This window comes from Anolis carolinensis, chromosome 4, assembly GCF_035594765.1.
Source record: "Anolis carolinensis isolate JA03-04 chromosome 4, rAnoCar3.1.pri, whole genome shotgun sequence".
In the NCBI taxonomy this organism is placed as follows: domain Eukaryota; kingdom Metazoa; phylum Chordata; class Lepidosauria; order Squamata; family Dactyloidae; genus Anolis; species Anolis carolinensis.
This window is the reverse complement of record NC_085844.1, coordinates 255,942,293-255,964,567: the sequence shown is the minus strand read 5'-3', so window position 1 is coordinate 255,964,567 and position 22,275 is coordinate 255,942,293. Positions and strand designations below refer to the sequence as shown.

General features: G+C 42.4%; 1 protein-coding gene across 1 annotated transcript; it reads left to right on the top strand.

Annotated features, from left to right (window-relative positions):
• The first annotated feature begins 1,026 nt into the window (after positions 1-1,026).
• On the top strand, positions 1,027-21,836 carry LOC103281695 (chelonianin). Its single transcript, XM_062979276.1, has 4 exons — positions 1,027-1,228; positions 15,457-15,624; positions 17,809-17,955; positions 21,701-21,836. Exons 1-4 carry the CDS (start codon positions 1,141-1,143, stop codon positions 21,709-21,711), a joined length of 414 nt encoding a protein of 137 aa, XP_062835346.1. The 5' UTR covers positions 1,027-1,140; the 3' UTR covers positions 21,712-21,836.
• The last annotated feature ends 439 nt before the right edge of the window (positions 21,837-22,275 follow it).

Sequence of the window (22,275 nt, the reverse complement as noted above, 5' to 3'; positions counted from 1 at the left end):
GCTTCCATCAGCCCCAGCCAGCAGGGCCAGTGGTGAGGGCTCATGGGTCCAAAGGGGCTCAGTTGTTTCGCCATGTTATCTGAGTGAGGCACCCATCATCCACTGCTTTGGCCTTGCTGGGATATGGCTCCAGCTTGCACTGCTCTCCCTTTATGAGAACTTCACCTCTGTATTTATTTACAGTATTTATATCCCGCCCTTCTTTCTCACCCCGAAGGGGACTCAGGGCAAATTACAATGAACACATATATGGCAAACATTCAGTGCAAACAGACAAACAACATTCAGTTTAGACAGACACAGAGGCATTTAACATCTTTCCAGCTTCACGATTCCGGCCACAGGGGGAGCTGTTGCTTCACCGTCCACTGGTGGCTGTTCTTCCTCATTCTTTTCCTCGTGTTTTGCTGGCAGTTTTATGGTATTGTAAATTAGTTAAATTAGCCTCCCGCATAAAGCGTACCTAAATTTTCCCTACTTGACAGATGCAACTGTCTTTCGGGGCTGCATAGGTCAACAGCAAGCCGGGGCTATTATTTTTTTTAATGGTTGGAGGCTTAACCTGACCCAGGCTTCGAACTCATGACCTCTCGGTCAGTAGTGATTTATAGCAGCTGGCTACTAGCCAGCTGCGCCACAGCCCGGCCCCTGTATTGTCAAAGGCTTCCACAGCCAGAATCACTGGGGTGCTGCTGTGTGGTTTCTGGGCCGTATGGCTATGTTCTAGCAGCATTTTCTCCTGATGCAGGTGAAACATCAGGAGAAAATGCTGCTAGGGCACGGCCACACAGCCCGGAAACTACACGAAACCCCAGCTTGACCTCTGCTGGTTGGGACAGAAGCAGGCCTCCAAGGAGAGGTCTTGCAACAGGGCAGAGGAGTCAGGCACGCGGGGCTTCCAAAGTGTGCAATGCAGGAAGCACAGAGGGCAGCTGGGCAGGAACCACGGTTGGGCAAAAGCTGCCAAGCGAGTTCTGGCTCACCCCCTGGACGGGCCAAGCCGACAGTCACCTATGTGAGAACATTCCAGAGCCTTCTTGCTCAACAATGGGCTGTGCCCAGCCTCGCTCTGGCAGGCTTTAAATCCGGGGCCCAACGGAGCACCGGCACCCAGCATCCCCTGGAAGCAAGCAGAGCACCATGAAGGCCAGCAGCGCAGTCCTCCTCTTCCTGGTGGCGCTCCTCGCCATTTGGGCCGAGCTGCCCTCGGCCGCAGCCGAGAGGAAAGGTAAGGACGGCCGGTCAGGGAGCCACGCTTCCTTCCCATCAGTGGCTCTGCCTCATTCGGGGGTATATTTACACTGCAGAATCAATGCAGATCGGCCCATTGCTATGAAATCAAGGGAACTGGAGCACTACAAGGCCTGTAGCCCTCTCTGACAAAGAATGTTGGTGCCTCACCAAACTACAACTCCCACGATCCCATAGCACTGAGCCTTAGCCGTTAAAGTGGGGCCGGGCTGTTGTGCAGGCTGTTGAGCAGCCTGCTGCAATGAATCACTCTGATCATGAGGTCATGAGTTTGAGGCCAGCCCGTGGCGGGGTGAGCACCCGTCAATTTAAAAAATAAAATAGCCCCTGCTTGTTGCTGACCTAGCAACCAAAAAGATAGTTACATCTATCAAGTAGGAAATAAGGTACCACTTATAAAAGTGGGGAGGCAAGTTTAACTAATTTACGATGTTGGAATGAGGAAGTGCGGTCAGAGTGGAAGATGAAGCAACTGCTCCCCCCTGTGGTCAGAATCGAACATCCCCTCAGGAGAAGGTTAAATGGCCTCTGCGTCTGTCTGTCTCTGTTTGATGTGTTTATGGGCATTGAATGTTTGCCCTATGTGTGTATAAGGTGATCCGCCCTGAGTCCCCTTCGGGGTGAGAAAGAAGGGCGGAATATAAATACTGGAAATTAAATAAACAAATAAATAAAATTTGAGGGTATATCTATACTGCAAGATCAATGCAGATCGGCCTTTGATTGCATGGCTCATTGCTATGAAATCAAGGGAACTGGAGCACTACAAGGCCTGTAGCCTTCTCTGACAAAGAACGTTGGTGCCTCACCAAACTACAACTCCCACGATCCCATAGCACTGAGCCTTAGCCGTTAAAGTGGGGCCCAAGCGCATTAACTCTACAGTGTAGATGCACCTCAGTGAGGCTCCTCAAGAGCGTGATACAAGCGAAAGGTGTTCCTGTTGGAATTCCGCCCCACACTGCCCAAGTCTCCAGTCCTCAATGAGGAGTAGTGAGCTTAGAACAGGCCATTTGTCTTTCTCGCTCTTTCTGCACCACATCTGCACCATTTCTGGCCATCTGTCGTGGGTGCTTTGAATGCGATTTCCTGCTTCTTGGCAGAATGGGGTTGGACTGGATGGCCCATGAGGTCTCTTCCAACTCTATTATTCTATGATTCTATGATTCTACATTGCAGGATGTTCCCTTCTCAGCTTTGCACTCGTTTAATTAAGAGCGGGTGAAAGCTTGGCTTTGTAGTCAATTCTGTCCTGAGAAGGCCACCTTCCTGGCCAGCTTTGCAGCTGGTGCGATTTCCAGGATGGTGGCGGCTCTCCTGAACTTGCCCTTTGATGCAGTGAAGACCCAAAGGCAGATTGAGGGGCGGGGGGGGGGGGGGGGAGGACATGGAAACAGTATGGACACAGTATATACAGTATGTGTCCAGGAAACAACCTGGACACAGTATATTATTTGAGAACACAGAAATGCTGGACCACTCCAACAACTATCATGTCAGATGACACACAGAAGCCATTGAAATCCACATGAAGCATGTGGACAACTTCAACAGAAAGGAGGAAACCATGAAAAGGAACAAAATCTGGCTAGTATTAAAAAAAACTCAAAAATCAGAACAGTAAATAAGAAGCAACACTCTGAGGGCAGAGGAGCCCCAAGGACGGCTAATGACTCTGAACAAAGATGCCCCCCAGGCAAGAGACAAACCTTTCCAATGCTAATTAGGATGATTAACTGAAACATTAACGCTGGCTTCCAACTGACAAAGGACTCTTGTCACACCCTGGACTCTCCACAGATATACAGTAGAGTCTCACTTATCCAACACTCGCTTATCCAACGTTCTGGATTATCCAACGCATTTTTGTAGTCAATGTTTTCAACACATCGTGATATTTTGGTGCTAAATTCGTAAATACAGTAATTACTACATAACATTACTGCGTATTGAACTATTTTTTCTGTCAAATTTGTTGTATAACATGATGTTTTGGTGCTTAATTTGTAAAATCATAACCTAATTTGGTGTTTAATAGGCTTCTCCTTAATCTCTCCTTATTATCATCATCATCATCATCATCATCATCATCATTTAATTACTTATTAATCGCCCTCCATCCACGATGCTCTAGGCGATTTACAAGATAAAAAGGATAAAAATACATACATACAAATATTAATAAAATTAACATAGATTAAAAGCTCTAGTAAAGAGCCAGGTCTTGAGTGCGAGGGTGAAAGGCCCTAACTCACGCATGGCTCTCATCTAGGGCGGCAAGGCATATTCGCTTATCCAACGTTCTGCCGGCCCGTTTACGTTGGATAAGTGAGACTCTACTGTATATTTACCTTCCTTGCCTCCATGCCTCACAACCACTGAGGATGCCTGCCATAGATGTGGGCGAAACGTCAGGAGAGAATGCTTCTGGAACATGGCCACACGGCCCGAAAGAGGTTGATTGACATTGTTGTTGGTAGAAATGTGACTCTTTCTCGGGACACTAACTTCCTATCCCTTGGAATGTTTATGGCCCCAATAAAAGGCACGGCCATGCAGTCAGTCGCCCCTCTCTGAGCCTCTTCTTTCTTTCTTTCTTTCTTTCTTTCTTTCTTTCTTTCTTTCTTTCTTTCTTTCTTTCTTTCTTTCTTTCTTCTTCAAGCTAATAACGCCCATCTTCGCCCCTCACAAGGCAAGATGAGACTTTCTAGATATTTGTTATTTCTACCTTTTACCTACCTTAGAAACTAGCTTAGACAGCTAGTCAGCTCCCAAGCTCTTTTATTACCTACAATGGATTTCTTTTTAATTTAATAAATGTTTTTGATTCTTTAAACCTTATCCAACGTTCTGCCGGCCCGTTTACGTTGGATAAGTGAGACTCTACTGTATATTTACCTTCCTTGCCTAGTATCCCCATGCCTCACAACCACTGAGGATGCCTGCCATAGATGTGGGCGAAACGTCAGGAGAGAATGCTTCTGGAACATGGCCACACTGCCCGAAAGACATACAACAATTCTGACATGGAAACAGTTCAAGTTAACACTCCCAGATCCTCATCTACATGGGTGCTTATGCAAAACAATTCAAGCAGAATCTGGCCCCCGGGTGTCAGGAGTCCTCCTGCATCACTCAAGTCTCAGGCAGTGATGTAGTAATGGGCTGTCCGACTTGGCTTTCCCTCCCTTGCTTATTTCCTGGTTGCTGTTCTTGGGAGGAATGTTCCATTGGCTCCTGTTTTGGGGGTGGAGCTTGGGACTCCCCTTTAGGTTTGGATGAGTTGGTTCAGCCTGTGAGCTAGGCTCTAGAGCAGGGGTCCCCAAACTTTTTAAACAGGGGGCCAGTTCACGATCCTTTGGACTGTTGGAGGGCCGGACTATAGTTGGCCACCGAGCAATAATAAATAAATAAATAAATAAATAAATAAATAATGAGGATTGGAAGAGATCCCTTGAGCCATTGAGTCTAATCCCCTTCTGCCTTAGTGCACAAAAGGAACAAGCAAAGCACCCCTGACAGATGGCCTCCCAGCCTCAAAGTTAATAATAATAATAATAATAATAATAATAATAATAATAATAATAATAATAATAAACCCCTGGGCCATTGAGTCCAATCCCCTTCTGCCTTTGTGCACTGAAAGAACAAGCAAAGCACCCCTGACGGATGGCCTCCCAGCCTCAATGTCAATAACAATAATAATAATAATAACTGCAAAAGGCCACCCTACTGGGATCTGCGCGCATCATCCGAAAATATATCACACAGTCCTAGACCCTTGGGAAGTGTTTGACTTGTGATTTTGTGAAACGAAATCCAGCATATCTACATTGTTTGCTTTGTCATACAATAAAATAATAATAATAATAATAATAATAATAATAATAATAATAATAGACCCTTGGGCCATTGAGTCCAACCCCCTTCTGCCTTTGTGCACTGAAAGAACAAGCAAAGCACCCCTGACAGATGGCCTCCCAGCCTCAATGTTAATAATAACAACAACAACAACAACAATAGACCCTTGGGCCATTGAGTCCAACCCCCTTCTGCCTTTGTGCACCAAAAGCACAAGCAAAGAACCCCTGACAGATGGCCTCCCAGCCTCAATATTAATATTAATAATAAGGGTTGTAAGAGAAGAAGAGACCCCTTGGGTCATTTAGCCCAACCCCCTTCTGCCCTTGTGCCGTGGGGGCCGGATAAATGGCTTCGATGGGCCGCATCCGGCCCCCGGGCCTTAGTTTGGGGACCCCTGCTCTAGAGCAGGGGTCCCCAAACTAAGGCCCGGGGGCCGGATGCGGCCCTCCAAGGTCATTTACCTGGCCCCCACCCTCAGTTTTATAATATAATATTTTATATGATTTTTAATAATATAATATATTGTATATACATATAATATTGATAATAATATTATAATGTTATACAATATAATACTAATAATAATACCATATAACAATATTAATTCTATGTTATATATTACATATAATATTACAGTATACTGGTATAGTTCAATATAGTAATATATAATGCTAATATTGTGCTATGCTAATAATATAATATATTGTATGTCTATACAGCTGCTCTGAGTCCCCTTCGGGGTGAGAAGGGTGGGATATAAATGTAATACATAAATGTAGTAAATGAATAAATAAATAATTTTGGACTTAGGCTCGCCCAAAGTCTGAAATGACTTGAAGGCACACAACAACAACAACAATCCTAATTAATTTGACTATCTCATTGTTCAGAAGCAGGCCCACACTTCTGGTAGGTTTATGTTGGTTACAATTGTTTCATTTTTAAATATTGTATTGTTCTTTCATTATTGTTGTTCTATTGCACTACAAATAAGACATGTGCAGTGTGCCTAGGAATTTGTTCATTTTTTTTTTTTCAAATGATAATTCGGCCCCTCCACAGTCAGAAGGATTGTGGAACGGCCCTCTGCTTTAAAAGTTTGAGGACCCCTGATCTAGAGGCTTTTCCCCTCCTTTTGGGATTCCAGAGAAAAACCTCTTAGAGATAGGTCATAGAATTTGGTCTGGGTTCTTTGACCTGGCAAATTCAAACAGGCAACATAAATCACGTACTTACCTTATAGTCACATCATAGCTTTAGGTATTTACCTCATAGCCTCATACTTACCATTACAGATAGAGCTCATCATAGCCAAGTACTTACCTTACAGCTTATGTATTTACCTCAAAGATAGCAAAGCTTATAGTTCACCTTGTACTTACCACCATAGCTTTGTGTACTTACCACCTCGTAGTTTACCACATAACCATTATAGATAGAGCTTATAGTTTCTTCATAGTTAGAACTTCTAGTTCACCTCATAGTCTCATATTTACCTCATGTACTTACCTTATGTACTTACCTTATAGCTTATCACCTTATAGTTTACCTCAGTTATTATAGATAGTTCACTATAGCTGGTATTTACCACTAAAGTCATTATAGATAGTGCTTATCATGGCCTTGTACATACCCTATAGTCCTTACCTTATAGTTTCCTCATAGCTTGTGTGTTTATCCTTTATAGTCTCTATAGCTTTCATTCTCAATCAATATAGTTTTATTTCTGTATAATTTCAGTGATTTTACCTCATATTATTTCTAATGCATTAAAAGGACTGTTTCCTGTTTTCAATAAACAATATTTTTGGTTATCTTTAATCAGCTTCTAGAGTATTTACTTTGGGGTTTGAGGTATAATTCTAAGGTAAACCGAAGCCGCTTGGGTAGCCAGACCTGGAGATAGCCATTTTCCCAGGTCCTATCTTACTTCACAAGTAAGATAGGAGATAGGAGTAGAATAGACTGAGGGAATCCTCTGTGTGTGTCCCAAGCAGGCACAGACAGGCTATGCTGTGTTTCATTCTCTCTTTCCTGTTTACGTCACATCCCCCACTTTGTTGTTGGTAGAAATGGGACTCTTTCTCGGGACACTCACTTCCTATCCCTTGGAATGTTTATGGCCCCAATAAAAGGCACGGCCATGCAGTCAGTCGCCCCTCTCTCAGCCTCTTCTTTCTTTCTTTCTTTCTTTCTTTCTTTCTTTCTTTCTTTCTTTCTTTCTTTCTTTCTTTCTTTCTTCTTCAAGCTAATAACGCCCATCTTCGCCCCACACAAGGCAAGATGAGACTTTCTAGATCAGGGGTCCCCAAACTTTTGGAGCAGAGGGCCGGTCCACAATCCTTCAGACTGTGGAGGGGCCGAATTATCATTTGATAAAAAATACAAACAAATTTCTATGCATACTGCACATGTCTTATTTGTAGTGCAACAACAACAACAATGAAAGAACAATACAAATACAATATTTAAAAATGAAAACAATTTTAACCAACATAAACTTATTAGGATTTCAATGGAAAGTGTGGGCCTGCTACTAGCCAATGAGATAGTCAAGTTAATTAGGATTGTTGTTGTTGTTGTTGTTGTGTGCCTTCAAGTCATGTCAGACTTTGGCCGAGCCTAAGTCTAAAATTATTTATTTATTTACTGCATTTATTTACTACATTTATATCCCACCCTTCTCACCCTGAAGGGGACTCAGAGCAGCTGTATGTACATACAATATATTATATTATTAGCATAGCACAATATTAGCATTATATATTACTATATTGAACTATACCACTATATTATTATATAACATGTAATATATAACATATAATTAAAATTATTATATGGTATTACTATTAGTATTATATTGTATAACATAAGATTATTATCAATATTATATGTATATACAATATATTATATTATAAAACTGAGGGCGGGGGCCAGGTAAATGACCTTGGAGGGCCGCATCCGGCCCCCGGGCCTTAGTTTGGGGACCCCTGTTCTAGATATTTGTTATTTCTACCTTTTATCTACCTTAGAAACTAGCTTAGACAGCTAGTCAGCTCCCAAGCTCTTTTATTACCTACAATGGATTTCTTTTTAATTTAATAAATGTTTTTGATTCTTTAAACCTTATCCAACGTTCTGCCGGCCCGTTTACGTTGGATAAGTGAGACTCTACTGTATATTTACCTTCCTTGCCTAGTTTCTCCATGCCTCACAACCTCTGAGGATGCCTGCCATAGATGTGGGCGAAACGTCAGGAGAGAATACTTCTGGAACATGGCCACACTGCCCGAAAGAGGTTGATTGACATTGTTGTTGGTAGAAATGTGACTCTTTAGGGATACTAACTTCCAGGGCTATAGCCAGAAAAAAATTTCGGGAGGGGTTTTGAAAATTTGGGGGGGGGGGTGAACCCCTAAAACCACCCCCTCGCTACAGGCCTGCTAACTTCCTATCCTTTGGAATGTTTATGGCCCCAATAAAAGGCATGACCATGTGGTCATTTGGTCAGTCGCCCCTCTCTGAGCCTCTTCTTTCTTTGTTCTTCAAGCCAATAACACCCGTCTTCGCCTCTCACAAGGCAAGATGAGACTTTCTAGATATTTGTTATTTCTGCCTTTTACCTGCCTTAGAAACTAGCTTAGACAGCTAGTCAGCTCCCAAACTCTTTTACTACCTACAATGGATTTCTTTTTACTTTAATAAATGCTTTTGAATCTTTCAACCTGACTTTGCCATCCTTTGCCATCCAGAAGACAAAGGCTTTTTCCTGAAGCTATCCTCACGTCAGTTTCCTGCTGTTTGGAAGGTGTTCTTCCGCACTCAGCTATTTTCCTGGGAATTAGTACCTACAATTCCCAAAAATGGGTTATGGGCCCAGAACGTGAGTGAAAAAGTAAAGGAAATAAATAGCCTATTTTTAAAAGGATTGGCACAAAAAAAGCAAACAAAAGAAATTTTGAGACTTGTTTTTTGAGGTTTGAATTTTTGCTTTGGCTGGATTTTTGAATATCCTTGAAGTTTGGAGCATTTTTATGCCTTTTTTGGAAAATGAACCTGGAGAGAAGGCCAGATGCGATTGTCTCCATTCCCTGCCGTGAAGATGAAGGAGCGAATTACACAACGTGGAGGAAAAGCCTTGACTTGGCCCTGACCCCAACACAGCTGGAGGTCTCCACTCAACGAACTTCGCCGGCGGAGGGTGAGACAGAAAGACAACATTGGCGGGAACAAGACCGAATGGTGAGGTCCATCATAGCTAATTCACTGTCAGATAAAGTCTTCGAACTAGTACAGGAGAGCCAGACTGCTTTTGAAATGCTGCACAATTTGCAATCCAATTTCTCTAAAAGCTCAGATGCGGAATGCGGAATTGCATATCGCAAACTGTTCACTCTAAGAATGCATTCAGAAGAGGATTTGGATTCTTATTTACTAGAGGTAAAGTCACTCGTTGACCAGCTTAAATCTCACGGAGAAGTTATAAGCGACAGGATGTGTATTGGGGCAGTCTTGGCTGGAATTCATGAATCTTATAGAAATGCTGTCACGGTTTTGATTTTGAGGAATACGCATACTGGAGACAATTCTCTAAACCTCAGAACCCTGACCGCTCAATTGAGGTGTGAATTCATAGAGAGGAATGGGTCAAAAGGATCACATCCTTTTGCATTAAAAGCGCATGCGGCTGGGGCTAAACAGAAAAGTAAAGTAATCTGTGATTTTTGCAAAAGAAAAGGCCACTTGAAAAAGAATTGCTGGTACTTCAAAGGGCCCCCGGCAGATGCGACTAATGAGCCCCCACATTTAAAGGGAGGACAAATGTTACAGAAGAAAGACTTTGACCGTCCATTTTCAGAAGGACAAAGGCCCTCAAGCTTTAGAGGAAATGCAACCAGCTCATCCCCAGCAAGGCAGGCTCATCCGATCCACGCAGCTTCCGAGGAGGAACGAATGGCACAGACACAGGATGTGTTTAGAAATGTTGCAATACATGGATCAGATAGGGTTGTTGTATGTTTTCCGGGCTCAGATATGTTTCTATCCAAAAATGATGTGTTTCTGGGCTCAGGAGCTAGCCAACATTATTTTTCAAATATAAATTACTTTGTTGAGTTCAGCGATTGCAAATCAACTGTGCACGGAATAGGTTCTGAAGAGATCGCGTGCACTGGCTTTGGAAAAGTCACCCTTCCTGGCTTGGACACGATGTTGAATTTGACTCTGAATGACACTTTTTATAGCAAAGATCTTAAGACTAACGTGATCTCAGTTGCAAAGCTAATGCGCAAAGGTTGCCAGCTCACCTTTGTGGATAATGCATGCAGGGTTGAAAAAGATGGAAGAGTCATCTTGAATGCTACTAAATATCATGGACTGTTCAGAGTTAACTTTGTAACAGACTTTGCTGGATCAGTTGTGTCAGGAGGTCAAAAAGGGGGCCGTTTTGGATTGAGGCATGAAAGAAATGGTGATGCTTGTGAAAGGAAGGGGCACAGAGATTTAAAAGCTGATACTTGCTGCAGAGAGAAGTGCGACAGTTCCTTGGAAGGAAAAGCACGTCCCTCAGACGTCCCAACGGACGAAGAATTTGAGGCAGAACATGCACAGTGATAGATGTAAACCCATGAAAACTGGAACAGAAGTACAGTAGAGTCTTGCTTATCCAACGTAAGTGGGCCGGCAGAATGTTGGATAAGCGAATATGCTGGATAATAAGGAGAGATTAAGGAAAAGCCTATTAAACATTATATTAGGTTATGATTTTACAAATTAAGCACCAAAACATCATATTAGACAACAAATTTGACAGAAAAAGTAGTTCAGTAGGCAGTAATATTATGTTGTAATTACTGTATTTACGAATTTAGCACCAAAATATCATGATGTATTGAAAACATTGTCTACAAAAATGCGTTGGATAATCCAGAACGTTGGATAAGTGAGACTCTACTGTAGTCTCAAAGAATGTGTAGCCCGAAAGACATACAACAACCCAATGTGTTACAAGACTCTTCTATCTTTCCATTGTCTGTGGATGCATCTCCACGTGGTTCTAGGAGTAAAAATGAGGAAGGTGCGCCACCTAATGGCCGAACTGCACCATTACCTCTCAGTTTTTCAAGCCAAACAGAACCACAAGAACCATCACCCTGGAATCGAATACTCAGACTTCCAGAGGATGAAAGGGAATTATGGATGCCTACAGGAACGGATGAAATAACATCAGTTGAAAGCATATTACTCTAAGAACATTACCAGCTATAGCAGCTTCTAGAAAAATGCATGTGGAACATGTTAATATGGCAAATACCTTTTCCCACGGAAATTCGGAACAAGAAATCTTTATGCAACACCCACCTGGCTTTGAAGACAAAGCATCTTGTGGCTGGAACCACAAATTAAACCGAATTTTGTTTGAGAAGGGGTTTAGTCAAGGAAAAGGAGACCCTTGTCTCTATTCTAAATTTGAGAACAATTGATGGACATATGTTCTATGTAATGATGATGACTTAGTGTGCTGTTTTGAGCAGAAATCTGACTTTGATGAAATCAAAGCAGCAGCATCTAGGCCGTACTGTTAAATTCAAACAACTGGGAAACATAGCCCATTACTTAGGAATACACATTGAAAGAGAAGAAGATGGAAGTTTTCTGCTAAACCAGAGCCAAAAGATAATGGACTTATTAAGAAATCTTGGGCTCTTAGGGGCAAATCGAGTGAATACACCCATGGACGTGAACTACTGGAAAAACACTTCAGAATGTAAACATTGACCAGACAATAGCTTCTACAGAGAGGCTATTGGCAAGCTGAGGCACATCAGTCACATCACCAGACCTGACATATCAGCTGCAGTTGAAATATTGTGCAGAAAGGCAAGTAAGCCAACTAAATATGACTTGACTGCAATCAAAAGAGTTGCAAGATACTTGAAAGGAACACTGAATTTCAAACTGAGATTACAAGCCACCAGTAATCCCACACTGACAGGATATGTGGGTGCTGATTGGGCCAATGATGCCACCGACAGGAAGTCTACCAGCAGCTATTTGTTCTTCTATGGAAATGCACTGATAGATTGGACAACGCAGAAGCAAGAAGTAGTGGCATCCTCTTCAACCGAAGCAGAAAGTATTTCAGCAGGGGAAGCGTGCAAGGAATTGAAATGGTTGCACATGATGCTATTAGATTTTGGAATAAGTGAACAAACACCAATTAAGGTTTTTGAAGACGATCAAGGTTGTATAAGATATTCTCAATCAGAGAAGACCAGCACAATGCTGGCACACATTGATGCAAAGAACCACATTGTGAAAGACGCACATGAAGAGGGATTTGTGAGACTGGAGTTTTGCAGATCTGAAGATAGGATTGCAGATATCCTGGCAAAACCCTTACCGAGGCAAGCTCATGACAAGCTGAAGAAGATGTTGAACCTGATCAACTTGAGTAATACAGCCTGAAGAAGGGGGATGTTAGGAGTCCTCCTGCATTAGTCAAGTCTCAGGCAGTGATGTAGTAAGATAGGAGTAGAATAGACTGAGGGAATCCTCTCTCTCTATGTCCCAAGCAGGCACAGACAGGCTATGCCGTGCTTCACTCTCTCTTTCCTGTTTACATCACATCCCCACTTTGTTGTTGGTAGAAATGCGACTCTTTCGGGACACTAACTTCCTCTCCATTGGCATGTTTATGGCCCCAATAAAAGGCACGGCCATGCAGCCAGTCGCCCCTCTCGAAGCCTCTTCTTTCTTTCTTCTTCAAGCTAATAACACCCATCTTCACAAGGCAAGATGAGACTTTCTAGATATTTGTTATTTCTACCTTTTACCTACCTTAGAAACTAGCTTAGACAGCTAGTCAGCTCCCAAGCTCTTTACTACCTACAATGGATTTCTTTTTACTTTAATAAATGTTTTTGAATCTTTAAACCTGGCTTTGCAATCCTTTGCCATCCAGAAGACAAAGGCTTTTTTCTGAAGTTATCCTCGAAAGTTTCCTGCTGTTTGGAAGGCGTTTTCCCTCACTCTGCTATTTTCCTGGGAATTACCCTCACCAAAGAGGTGGTTTGGGCTTAACCGCCAACTACAATTCCCAACACCGGGGACTCTTTGCAGGTGCCTGCCTTTTGCCTTGGACTTCTACTTTTACATCTTCGCATGTGCTGTGTGTTTTGAGACCTTTGTCTGCTTATGTGCTTGGAGATTTTCCCCTCTCTTTTGAACCCTAGAGAGATGGAGTTAGAGTAGCTCAGACTCAGCTCTTTACTATTAAGAAATATAGTCATGATTGAGGTTGTTGTATGTCTTTCGGGCTGTGTGGCCATGTTCCAGAAGCATTCTCTCCTGACGTTTCGCCTGCATCTATGGCAGGCATTCTTGGAGGTTGTGAGGTCTGTTGGAATCTAAACAAGGAAGTGTTGTTGAAGGCTTTCATGGCCAGGATCACAGGGTTGTTGTATGTATTCTGGGCTGTGTGGCCATGTTCCAGAAGCATTCTCTCCTGACGTTTCGCCTGCATCTATGGCAGGCATTCTTGGAGGTTGTGAGGTCTGTTGGAATCTAAACAAGGAAGTGTTGTTGAAGGCTTTCATGGCCAGGATCACAGGGTTGTTGTATGTATTCTGGGCTGTCTGGCCATGTTCCAGAAGCATTCTCTCCTGACGTTTCGCCTGCATCTATGGCAGGCATTCTTGGAGGTTGTGAGGTCTGTTGGAATCTAAACAAGGAAGTGTTGTTGAAGGCTTTCATGGCCAGGATCACAGGGTTGTTGTATGTATTCTGGGCTGTCTGGCCATGTTCCAGAAGTATTCTCTCCTGACGTTTCGCACACATCTATGACAGGCATCCTCAGAGGTTGTGAGGCATGGAGAGACTAGGCAAGGAAGGTAAATATATATCTGTGGAGAGTCCAGGGTGTGAGAAAAGTTCTTTGTCAGTTGGAAGCCAGCGTTAATGTTGCAATTAATCACCCTAATTAGCATTGGAAAAGTTTGTCTCTTGCCTGGGGGGGCATCCTTTGTTCAGAGTCATTAGCCGTCCTTGGGGCTCCTCTGCCCTCAGAGTGTTGCTTCTTATTTACTGTTCTGATTTTTTAGTTTTTTAATACTGGTAGCAAGATTTGTTCATTTTCATTATGATTTTTGCAAACAAACCTTTTGTACCCTTAAAGACTGAAGTCTGGATCTTTGCCTTCTAAGCTCTGGACTCTTGACAGCCACATGGCACTTAATGTTCTGCTTGCTGTGAGCTAAATGCTCAATTATAAGTACCCTGTGTTTATATTTGGATGCTCTGCTGTATTTTGGGTAGTTTTCCCCAACAGAAAATCCTATCAGTTCCCAATTTTCCAATGGTGAGGAAGGAATGACAGGGAAGGCAACTCTTCCAAGCATTCTGGTGGTGCAGCCTTTGGGGGGGGGGGGGGAGAATTGGGGGGTGGGGAGGGCAAGCACTCAAGTCACGGGATTCCCCATTTCAGTTTTCTACCTTTATTTGAAAACTTAGTTATGTGTTGTCGAAGGCTTTCATGACCGGGATCACAGGGTTGTTGTATGCTTTCCGGGCTGTCTGGCCATGTTCCAGAAGTATTCTCTCCTGACATTTCGCCCACATCTATGGCAGGCATCCTCAGAGGTTGTGAGGTATGGAAAAACTAAGCAAGGACTGTTTATATATCTGTGGGAAGTCCAGGGTGAGGGAAGAACTCTTGTCACTTGGAAGCCAGCTTAAATGTTCCAGTTAATCACCCTAATTTGCATTGAATGGCTTCATCTACTGGCTACTTTCTGCCTGGGGGATTCTTTGTTAACTGCCCCTAGTTCCCATGTCTCAGAGTGTTGCTTCTTATTTACTGTTCTGATTTTTGAGTTTTTTAATATTGGTAGCCAGATTTTGTTCATTTTCATGGTTTCCTCCTTGGACAACTTCAACAGAAAGGAGGAAACCATGAAAACGCTGGCCTCGAACTGACAAGAGTTCTTCTCTCACCCTGGACTTCCCACAGATATATATAATAAACCTTCCTTGCTGAGTTTATCCATCCCTCACAACCTCTGAGGATGCCTGCCATAGATGTGGGCAAAACGTCAGGAGGGAATACTTCTAGAACATGGCCAGACAGCCCAGAAAACATACAACTTAGTTATGTCTTTGCGCTGAAATATCCCTCCTTGAAAGTTCAGAGCTGCATGAGACCACCTCAAGAGTTCAGGGCTGCAAATGACATACAATCCCTTCCCGGCATACCATCCACCGCACCCGGGTGATTCCATCCTGGGGACGATGGGTCCTCACCTGGCCACCATCCCTTCCTTCCCACCGTGTTGTCCTTCCCAGACATCTGCCGCTTGCCCAAAGTGGAAGGGAACTGCTTGGCCCTCTTCCGCCGCTGGTTCTTCAACTGGGCCACCCGGAAGTGCGAGGCCTTCGTCTACGGCGGGTGCCACGGGAACAAGAACAACTTCGAAACCCTTGAGGAGTGCCTGCGGGCCTGCGGGCACCACGGTGAGAGGACGGGCCAGTAGTGCCAAAGGGAGGGATAAAGGGTATATTTTGTCGCAAATTGCGTTCACAATTCTAAAATAATTTTTGATTTGTGTTTGGCTTGCTGTTTGCAGCTTCTTTGTTCTTTCATTCTTCTCTTGTGCACAAGAATCAGAGAATTGTATTGTCAAAGGCTTCCATGGGCAGAATCATTGGGGTGTAGTTGTGTGTTTTCCAGGCTGTATTTATTTATTTGCAACATTTATATCCCACCTTTCTCTCCCCAAAGGGGACTCAGGGTGGCTTATAATTTATATGTACATACAATATATTATATTATTAACATAGCACAATATAAGCATTATATATTACTACTAGCTGTGCCCGGCCACGCGTTGCTGTGGCAAAGTGGTGGTGGTATTGGTTAAAAATTGTTGTGTAATTTTTATTTGATGTTATTTGCATTTTTTTTATTAATTTTATTGTAAGTTATATTTTTATTTATTATATTTTATTATTTTCTTGTATTATTTTTAGTTATTTTTTGTTATTAGAGTATTTTATTGTATTAATTTTTAGTGTTTTTTATTATTTTTTATTGGGTTGCTAGGAGACCAAGTTGGAGGAGCTTAGCCTTCTAACTGGCAGCAACTGGATAAAAGCAATTATTCCTCTCTCTCTAATTAGGACTTTATTTTTCTTTTCTTTTTGTTGTATCAACCTAGAGGCGTGGATGATGGGTTATGTTGTCAAATTTCGAGGTTGGGGGGCCTGTAGTTTTGTTGTTTTGTGGGTCGCCATGATGCCATCACTCTTTTATATATATAGATTTTATACTTTACCACTATACTATTAGTAATATTACATGTGATATATAATATACAATTATAACAGTGTATTATTATTATATTGCATTACATTATAATATTATTATCAATATTATTTTGTTGTTTATTTGTTCGTGACCTCATGGACCATGTATGGCCATGTTCTGGCAGCATTTTCTCCTGACGTTTCACCTGCATCCACAGGCTGTCTTCTATTCGCCTTTTCTCCTGATGCAGGTGAAACGCCAGGGGGAAATGCTGCTAGAACATGGCCATGCAGCCCAGAAACCACACCACAACACCCCAGTCAGGGAACGGTTTCTCTTGGGCTGACCCTGAGGTCACCTGTATCAGTGTCTTCTGTGGACTCCAGTAGCACAATGGGTTAAGCCATTGAACTGTTGAATCTGCTGACCTAAAGGTTGGCAGTTCAAAGCCGCGGGTCAATGTGAGCTCCCACTGTTAGCGCTAGCTCCTGCCAACCTACCAGTTTGAAACATTCAAAGGTGAGTAGATCAATAGGTACTGCTTTGGCGGGAAATTAATAAAGGTGCCCATTCAGCCATGCCAGCAACACAACCAGGAGGTGTCTATGGACAACAGGCTCCTCAGCTTGGAAATTGAACAAGAGCACCTCCCTGTGGCCGGAGTTGAGCATCGCCTCCAGTAGCCGGAAATGAAAGGAGAAGCCTTTACCTTTGTTCTGTATATTTGCATGTAGAGATACAGTTGTCCTATTGCTAACTAATATCCATAATAGAACATAGGTAACAAACTAATTATAATCATTACAGGCACATGAGTAATGCACAAATGGAGACTGTTTACAACATTACATCAAACATTATTTTCATGCTTGTATGTTTTTTCAGTAACAGATAAGTATATTCAGTGACTGATTTCAACACTTTTTATTATCAGTTTATTTCATTGACCATGCATTCCTAAGACTTTTATCTGCAGGGGACAATACTCAAAGTGTTGAACTCAGTTACTGAATATACTTCTCTGTTACTGAAAAAACATACAAGCATGAAAATAATGTTTGATGTAATGTTGTAAACAGTCTCCATTTGTGCATTACTCATGCGTCTGTAATGATTATAATTAGTTTGTTACCTATGTTCTATTCTGGATATTAGTTAGCAATAGGACAACTGTATCTCTACATGTATTCATAGATTTCTGTGTACTTTTGTGTCTGTGTATTTGCATGTCATTGTTATTCCACCGTATTAAAGGCATTGAATGTTTGCCTATCCGTGTATGCTGTGATCCATCCTGAGTTCCCTCGGGGAGATAGAGCGGAATATAAATAAAGTGTTGTTCCTATTATTATTATTATTATTATTATTATTATTATTATTATTATTTTCAGCTCTTCCCCCAAGGACTCCCGGCAAATGTCCCAAGCCCCAGGGGCCCGGGCTCTGCGTGGAGAACTGCACGAGTGATAAGTCCTGCGGTCCGGGAGAGAAATGCTGCAGCAACGGCTGTGGCCACGACTGCGTGAAGGTCACTGGAGGTAGGGTGGCCCTTGGGAACAGCAAACTCTGCACTCCGACCAGCTCCCGTTGGAGCACAGATCCACGATGTGGCTATTTATCTATTTACAAGTATTCATTGATTGCTTTTCTGCATCCTCTAGGACAGTGGTGGCCAACCTATGACACGCGTGTCAGCACTGACACGCCTAGCCATTTTTGCTGACACGCTGCCGCATGCAGATTGATTGGATGACTAATGTCTTTTGTGGCCAAATTTGGTGTGATTTGGTCCAGTGGTTTTGTTGTTTACTCCATGGGAATTATGCACATTACATTTATATATAAATACTAGCTGTGCCCGGCCAGGCGTTGCTGTGGCGTTGTCTGGTGTTGTTGGTGAGAACTTGTTGAGGTAGTGGTGGTATTGAAGGTCTGTTGTATGGTTGTCTTTATGTTTAGTATGCATTTGGTTGTTTGTGTACTGTGAAAGTGGTGAGGGTAGAGGGGGTCTATGTCCCTGTGTAGTATTGTATAGCATTTATACGTTGTCCATGTGTTGTGAATGCTTGGATTGTGTCCAGCTGCATAGTAGAAAGGGTTGGGCTGGATGGCCCTTAGGGGTCTCTCCAAACTCTTGTGCCTGTCCCCTGGGCTGAGTAGGTTGCTAGGAGACCAAGTGGGCGGAACTTAGCCTTGTAACTGGCAGCAATTGGATAAAAACAATTATTCCTCACCCTCTAATTAGGACTTTATTTTTCTTTTCTTTTTGTTGTATCAACCTAGAGGCGTGGATGATGGGTTGTGTTGTCAAATTTCGAGGTTGGGGGGGCTGTAGTTTTGTTGTTTTGTCCGCTACCCTGATGCCATCACTCTTTTATATATATAGATATAATATCATTCTATTATTATTGTAGTATATTATTATATTATTACTATAATATTATTATTATATTATTCATTATTCATGACTACATTTATTTATTTATTTATTTACAGTATTTATATTCCGCCCTTCTTTCTCACCCCGAAGGGGACTCAGGGCGGATTACAATGAACACATATATGGCAAACATTCAATGCCAACAGACAAACAACATTCAGTTTTAGACAGACACAGAGGCATTTTAACATCTTTCCAGCTTCACGATTCCGGCCACAGGGGGAGCTGTTGCTTCACCGTCCATTGGTGGCTGTTCTTCCTCATTCTTTTCCTCGTGAGCAGTTTTATGGTGTTGTAGATTAGTTAAATTAGCCTCCCGCATAAAGCGTACCTAAATTTTCCCTACTTGACAGATGCAACTGTCTTTCGGGGCTGCTAGGTCAACAGCAAGCCGGGGCTATTTTTTTTATGGTCGGAGGCTTAACCCGACCTGGGCTTCGAACTCATGACCTCTCGGTCAGTAGTGATTTATAGCAGCTGGTTACTAGCCAGCTGCGCCACAGCCCGGCCCCTGTACATTGAAACTACAATAGAGAGAAATCAGCGTGGAAACTGCAAGAGGTACCATAGATTGTTGTACATGGAAATAATGGTAGTAAATCGTTTTTGATTTATTAAATACAGTTATATATTACAATTATATATTTTTGTTATTTAAACTATACATATTGTGGAATTATGGGGTTGTTTTTTTCTCGAAGTGACACACCACCCAAGTTTTTTGGTGAATTTTGACACACCAAGCGCAAAAGGTTGCCCATCATTGCTCTAGGAGCATCAAAATGATGAATGGTGTAGTGTTTGCATTCGTGTTCAACTGCATTTACACCAGGCCTGGGCCAACTTCAGCCTTCTCTCCATGTGTTTTGGACTTCAATTCCCACCATTCCTAACAGCCTCAGGCCCTTTCCTTTCCCCCCTCAGCCGCTTAAGTGACTGTATATGTGGACATCACTTGATGGGTAATGTAGGAATCAGATAGATAACAGAAGCAGAAGATGGAAAAGCTCCACGATCTCTGCCAAAAGAAGACCAGGAGCAGATTGTGGTTCAGACTAGATATGTATTATTAAACCTAATTGGCTGGGGCTAGCACAGGCATGGGCCAACTTCAGCCTTCTCTCCAGGTATTTTGGACTGCAACTCCCACCATTCCTAACAGCCTCAGGCCCTTTCCTTTTCCCCCTCAGCCGCTTAAGCGGCTGAGGGGGAAAAGGAAGGGGCCTGAGGCTGTTAGGAATGGTGGGAATTGAAGTCCAAAACACATGGAGGGAGGGCCGAAATTTGCCTACATATTATGTATTATTACCAGCTTTGGGAAACAGCCAGAGGGGTTTGCCCAGCCTTCCTGTTCTCAGGGCATTATCTTTGCCTACCTAGTCATGGAGAGTTGACTGCCTCTTGATACATTTTATAAAGCAGTTTATACATTTTATATACAAGAGATAGATACAGCACACAGGAAGATACATATTACTCCAAAAGTCGAGAAAATAGATACAATTTATTAAAGGGTTAGAAATGATAAAAGTTTAGAGTTTTACAGCAGCTGGTGGTTCGGTCTCGTTCTTCTGATGCTTTGAACTTGCACAAGTCCCGAAATGGTCTTTTAAAAAAATCAGAAAAATGATATACAATAGAGTCTCACTTAATAATAATAAATAATAATAATAAACTTTATTTTTATATCCCGCCCCATCTCCCCGAAGGCACTCGGGGTGGCTCACAATAGGGACAAACCCGAAAACAACAACACAACATATTTGACAAAAACTTAAAACATTCCAACGATACACAGAATAGAATAATGGACAATACATTACAATCCAAGCAGATAAAGACAGAGTAATTAAAAGAGTAATTATCCAACATAAATGGGCCAGCAGAACATTGGATAAGCGAAAACGCTGGATAATAAGGAGGGATTAAGGAAAAGTCGATTAAACGTCAAATTACGTTATGATTTTACAAATTAAGCACCAAATGTTTTACAAAAAAAAAAAATGGTCAGAAAAAGCAGTTCAATACACAATAACGTTATGTACAGTAGAGTCTCACTTATCCAACACTCGCTTATCCAACGTTCTGGATTATCCAACGCATTTTGTAGTCAATGTTTTCAATACATCGTGATATTTTGGTGCTAAATTCCTAAATACAGTCATTGCAACATAGCATTACTGCGTATTGAACTACTTTTTCTGTCAAATTTGTGGTATAAAATGATGTTTTGGTGCTTAATTTGTAAAATCATAACCTAATTTGATGTTTAATAGGCTTTTCCTTAGTCTTTCCTTATTATCCAACATATTCACTTATCCAACATTCTGCTGGCCCGTTTACGTTGGATAAGCGAGACTCTACTGTAATAATTACTGTAATTACGAATTTAGCACCCAAACTTCGCAATGTATTGAAAAATTGACTAAAAAACATCGACTATTAAAATGGATAATACAGAATGTTGGATAAGCGAAGGTTGGATAAGTGGGACTCTACTGTATTTATTTCTCAGCCCTTGGTGAACTAGAATTCTTCTGTTAGTTCATCAGTCACTTAGCATTCTAATCCTGGAATAAGGGCTGGACGTCAACCATATAGATAAAGAAGTAATGTGGGGAAATGTGGGGAAGGAGAAAATCCAGGTATGATGACTGCAGAGAATGGGGAGCCACGTTCCTGTTCGTGCCGTGGAGCCACGTTCCTGTTCGTGCCGTGGAGCCACGTTCCTGTTCGTGCCGTGGAGCCACGTTCCTGTTTGTGCCACGGAGCCACGTTCCAGGCTTTGCCAGATTCAAGGGAGACTCTCCATCTGCTAACAGATGTTTCCTCTTCTGCCGCAGGGTCGTACTAACTGGACTGCAGAGGAGATGACCGCTGGATGGCCTCTTTCCTTGGGATCTGCACATGTCCTGTTACAAGGCTGTAAATGTATTCTTGGAATCCATTGTCTCCCCCAATAAAACTGGCTTCCCAGCATCCTGAGCCTCATGTTACGCACGTTCCTGTGGAAACTTGGAAGGGAGGGCATTGTCATTCTGATAAGGATTGTATGGTATGAATGGTAGACTGACTCACAACTCCCGGGGCTCTGGGGCCATTGCCATTGACGGAGATGATGTGCAAAGCAAGATAGAAATGGCAAGGAGCAATCTGAACCCCTAGCAAGGCTCTCCTTAGCTCAACCTCGATTTCACCCAGTGACATTAATTATTACCCAAACAAAAGGGTCATGGAAAGAAAGCCTTTCTCTGGCCTTTTGCACTGGTATGGAATGCAGTCAGTCCTCCACATTTATGGGTCTCATACTCGTGGTTTGGATTAATAATAATACACTTTATTTATATTCCGCCTTTCTCCCCTCGGGGACTCAGAGAGGATTACAGCATTAATATACATAAGCAAACATTCAATGCCT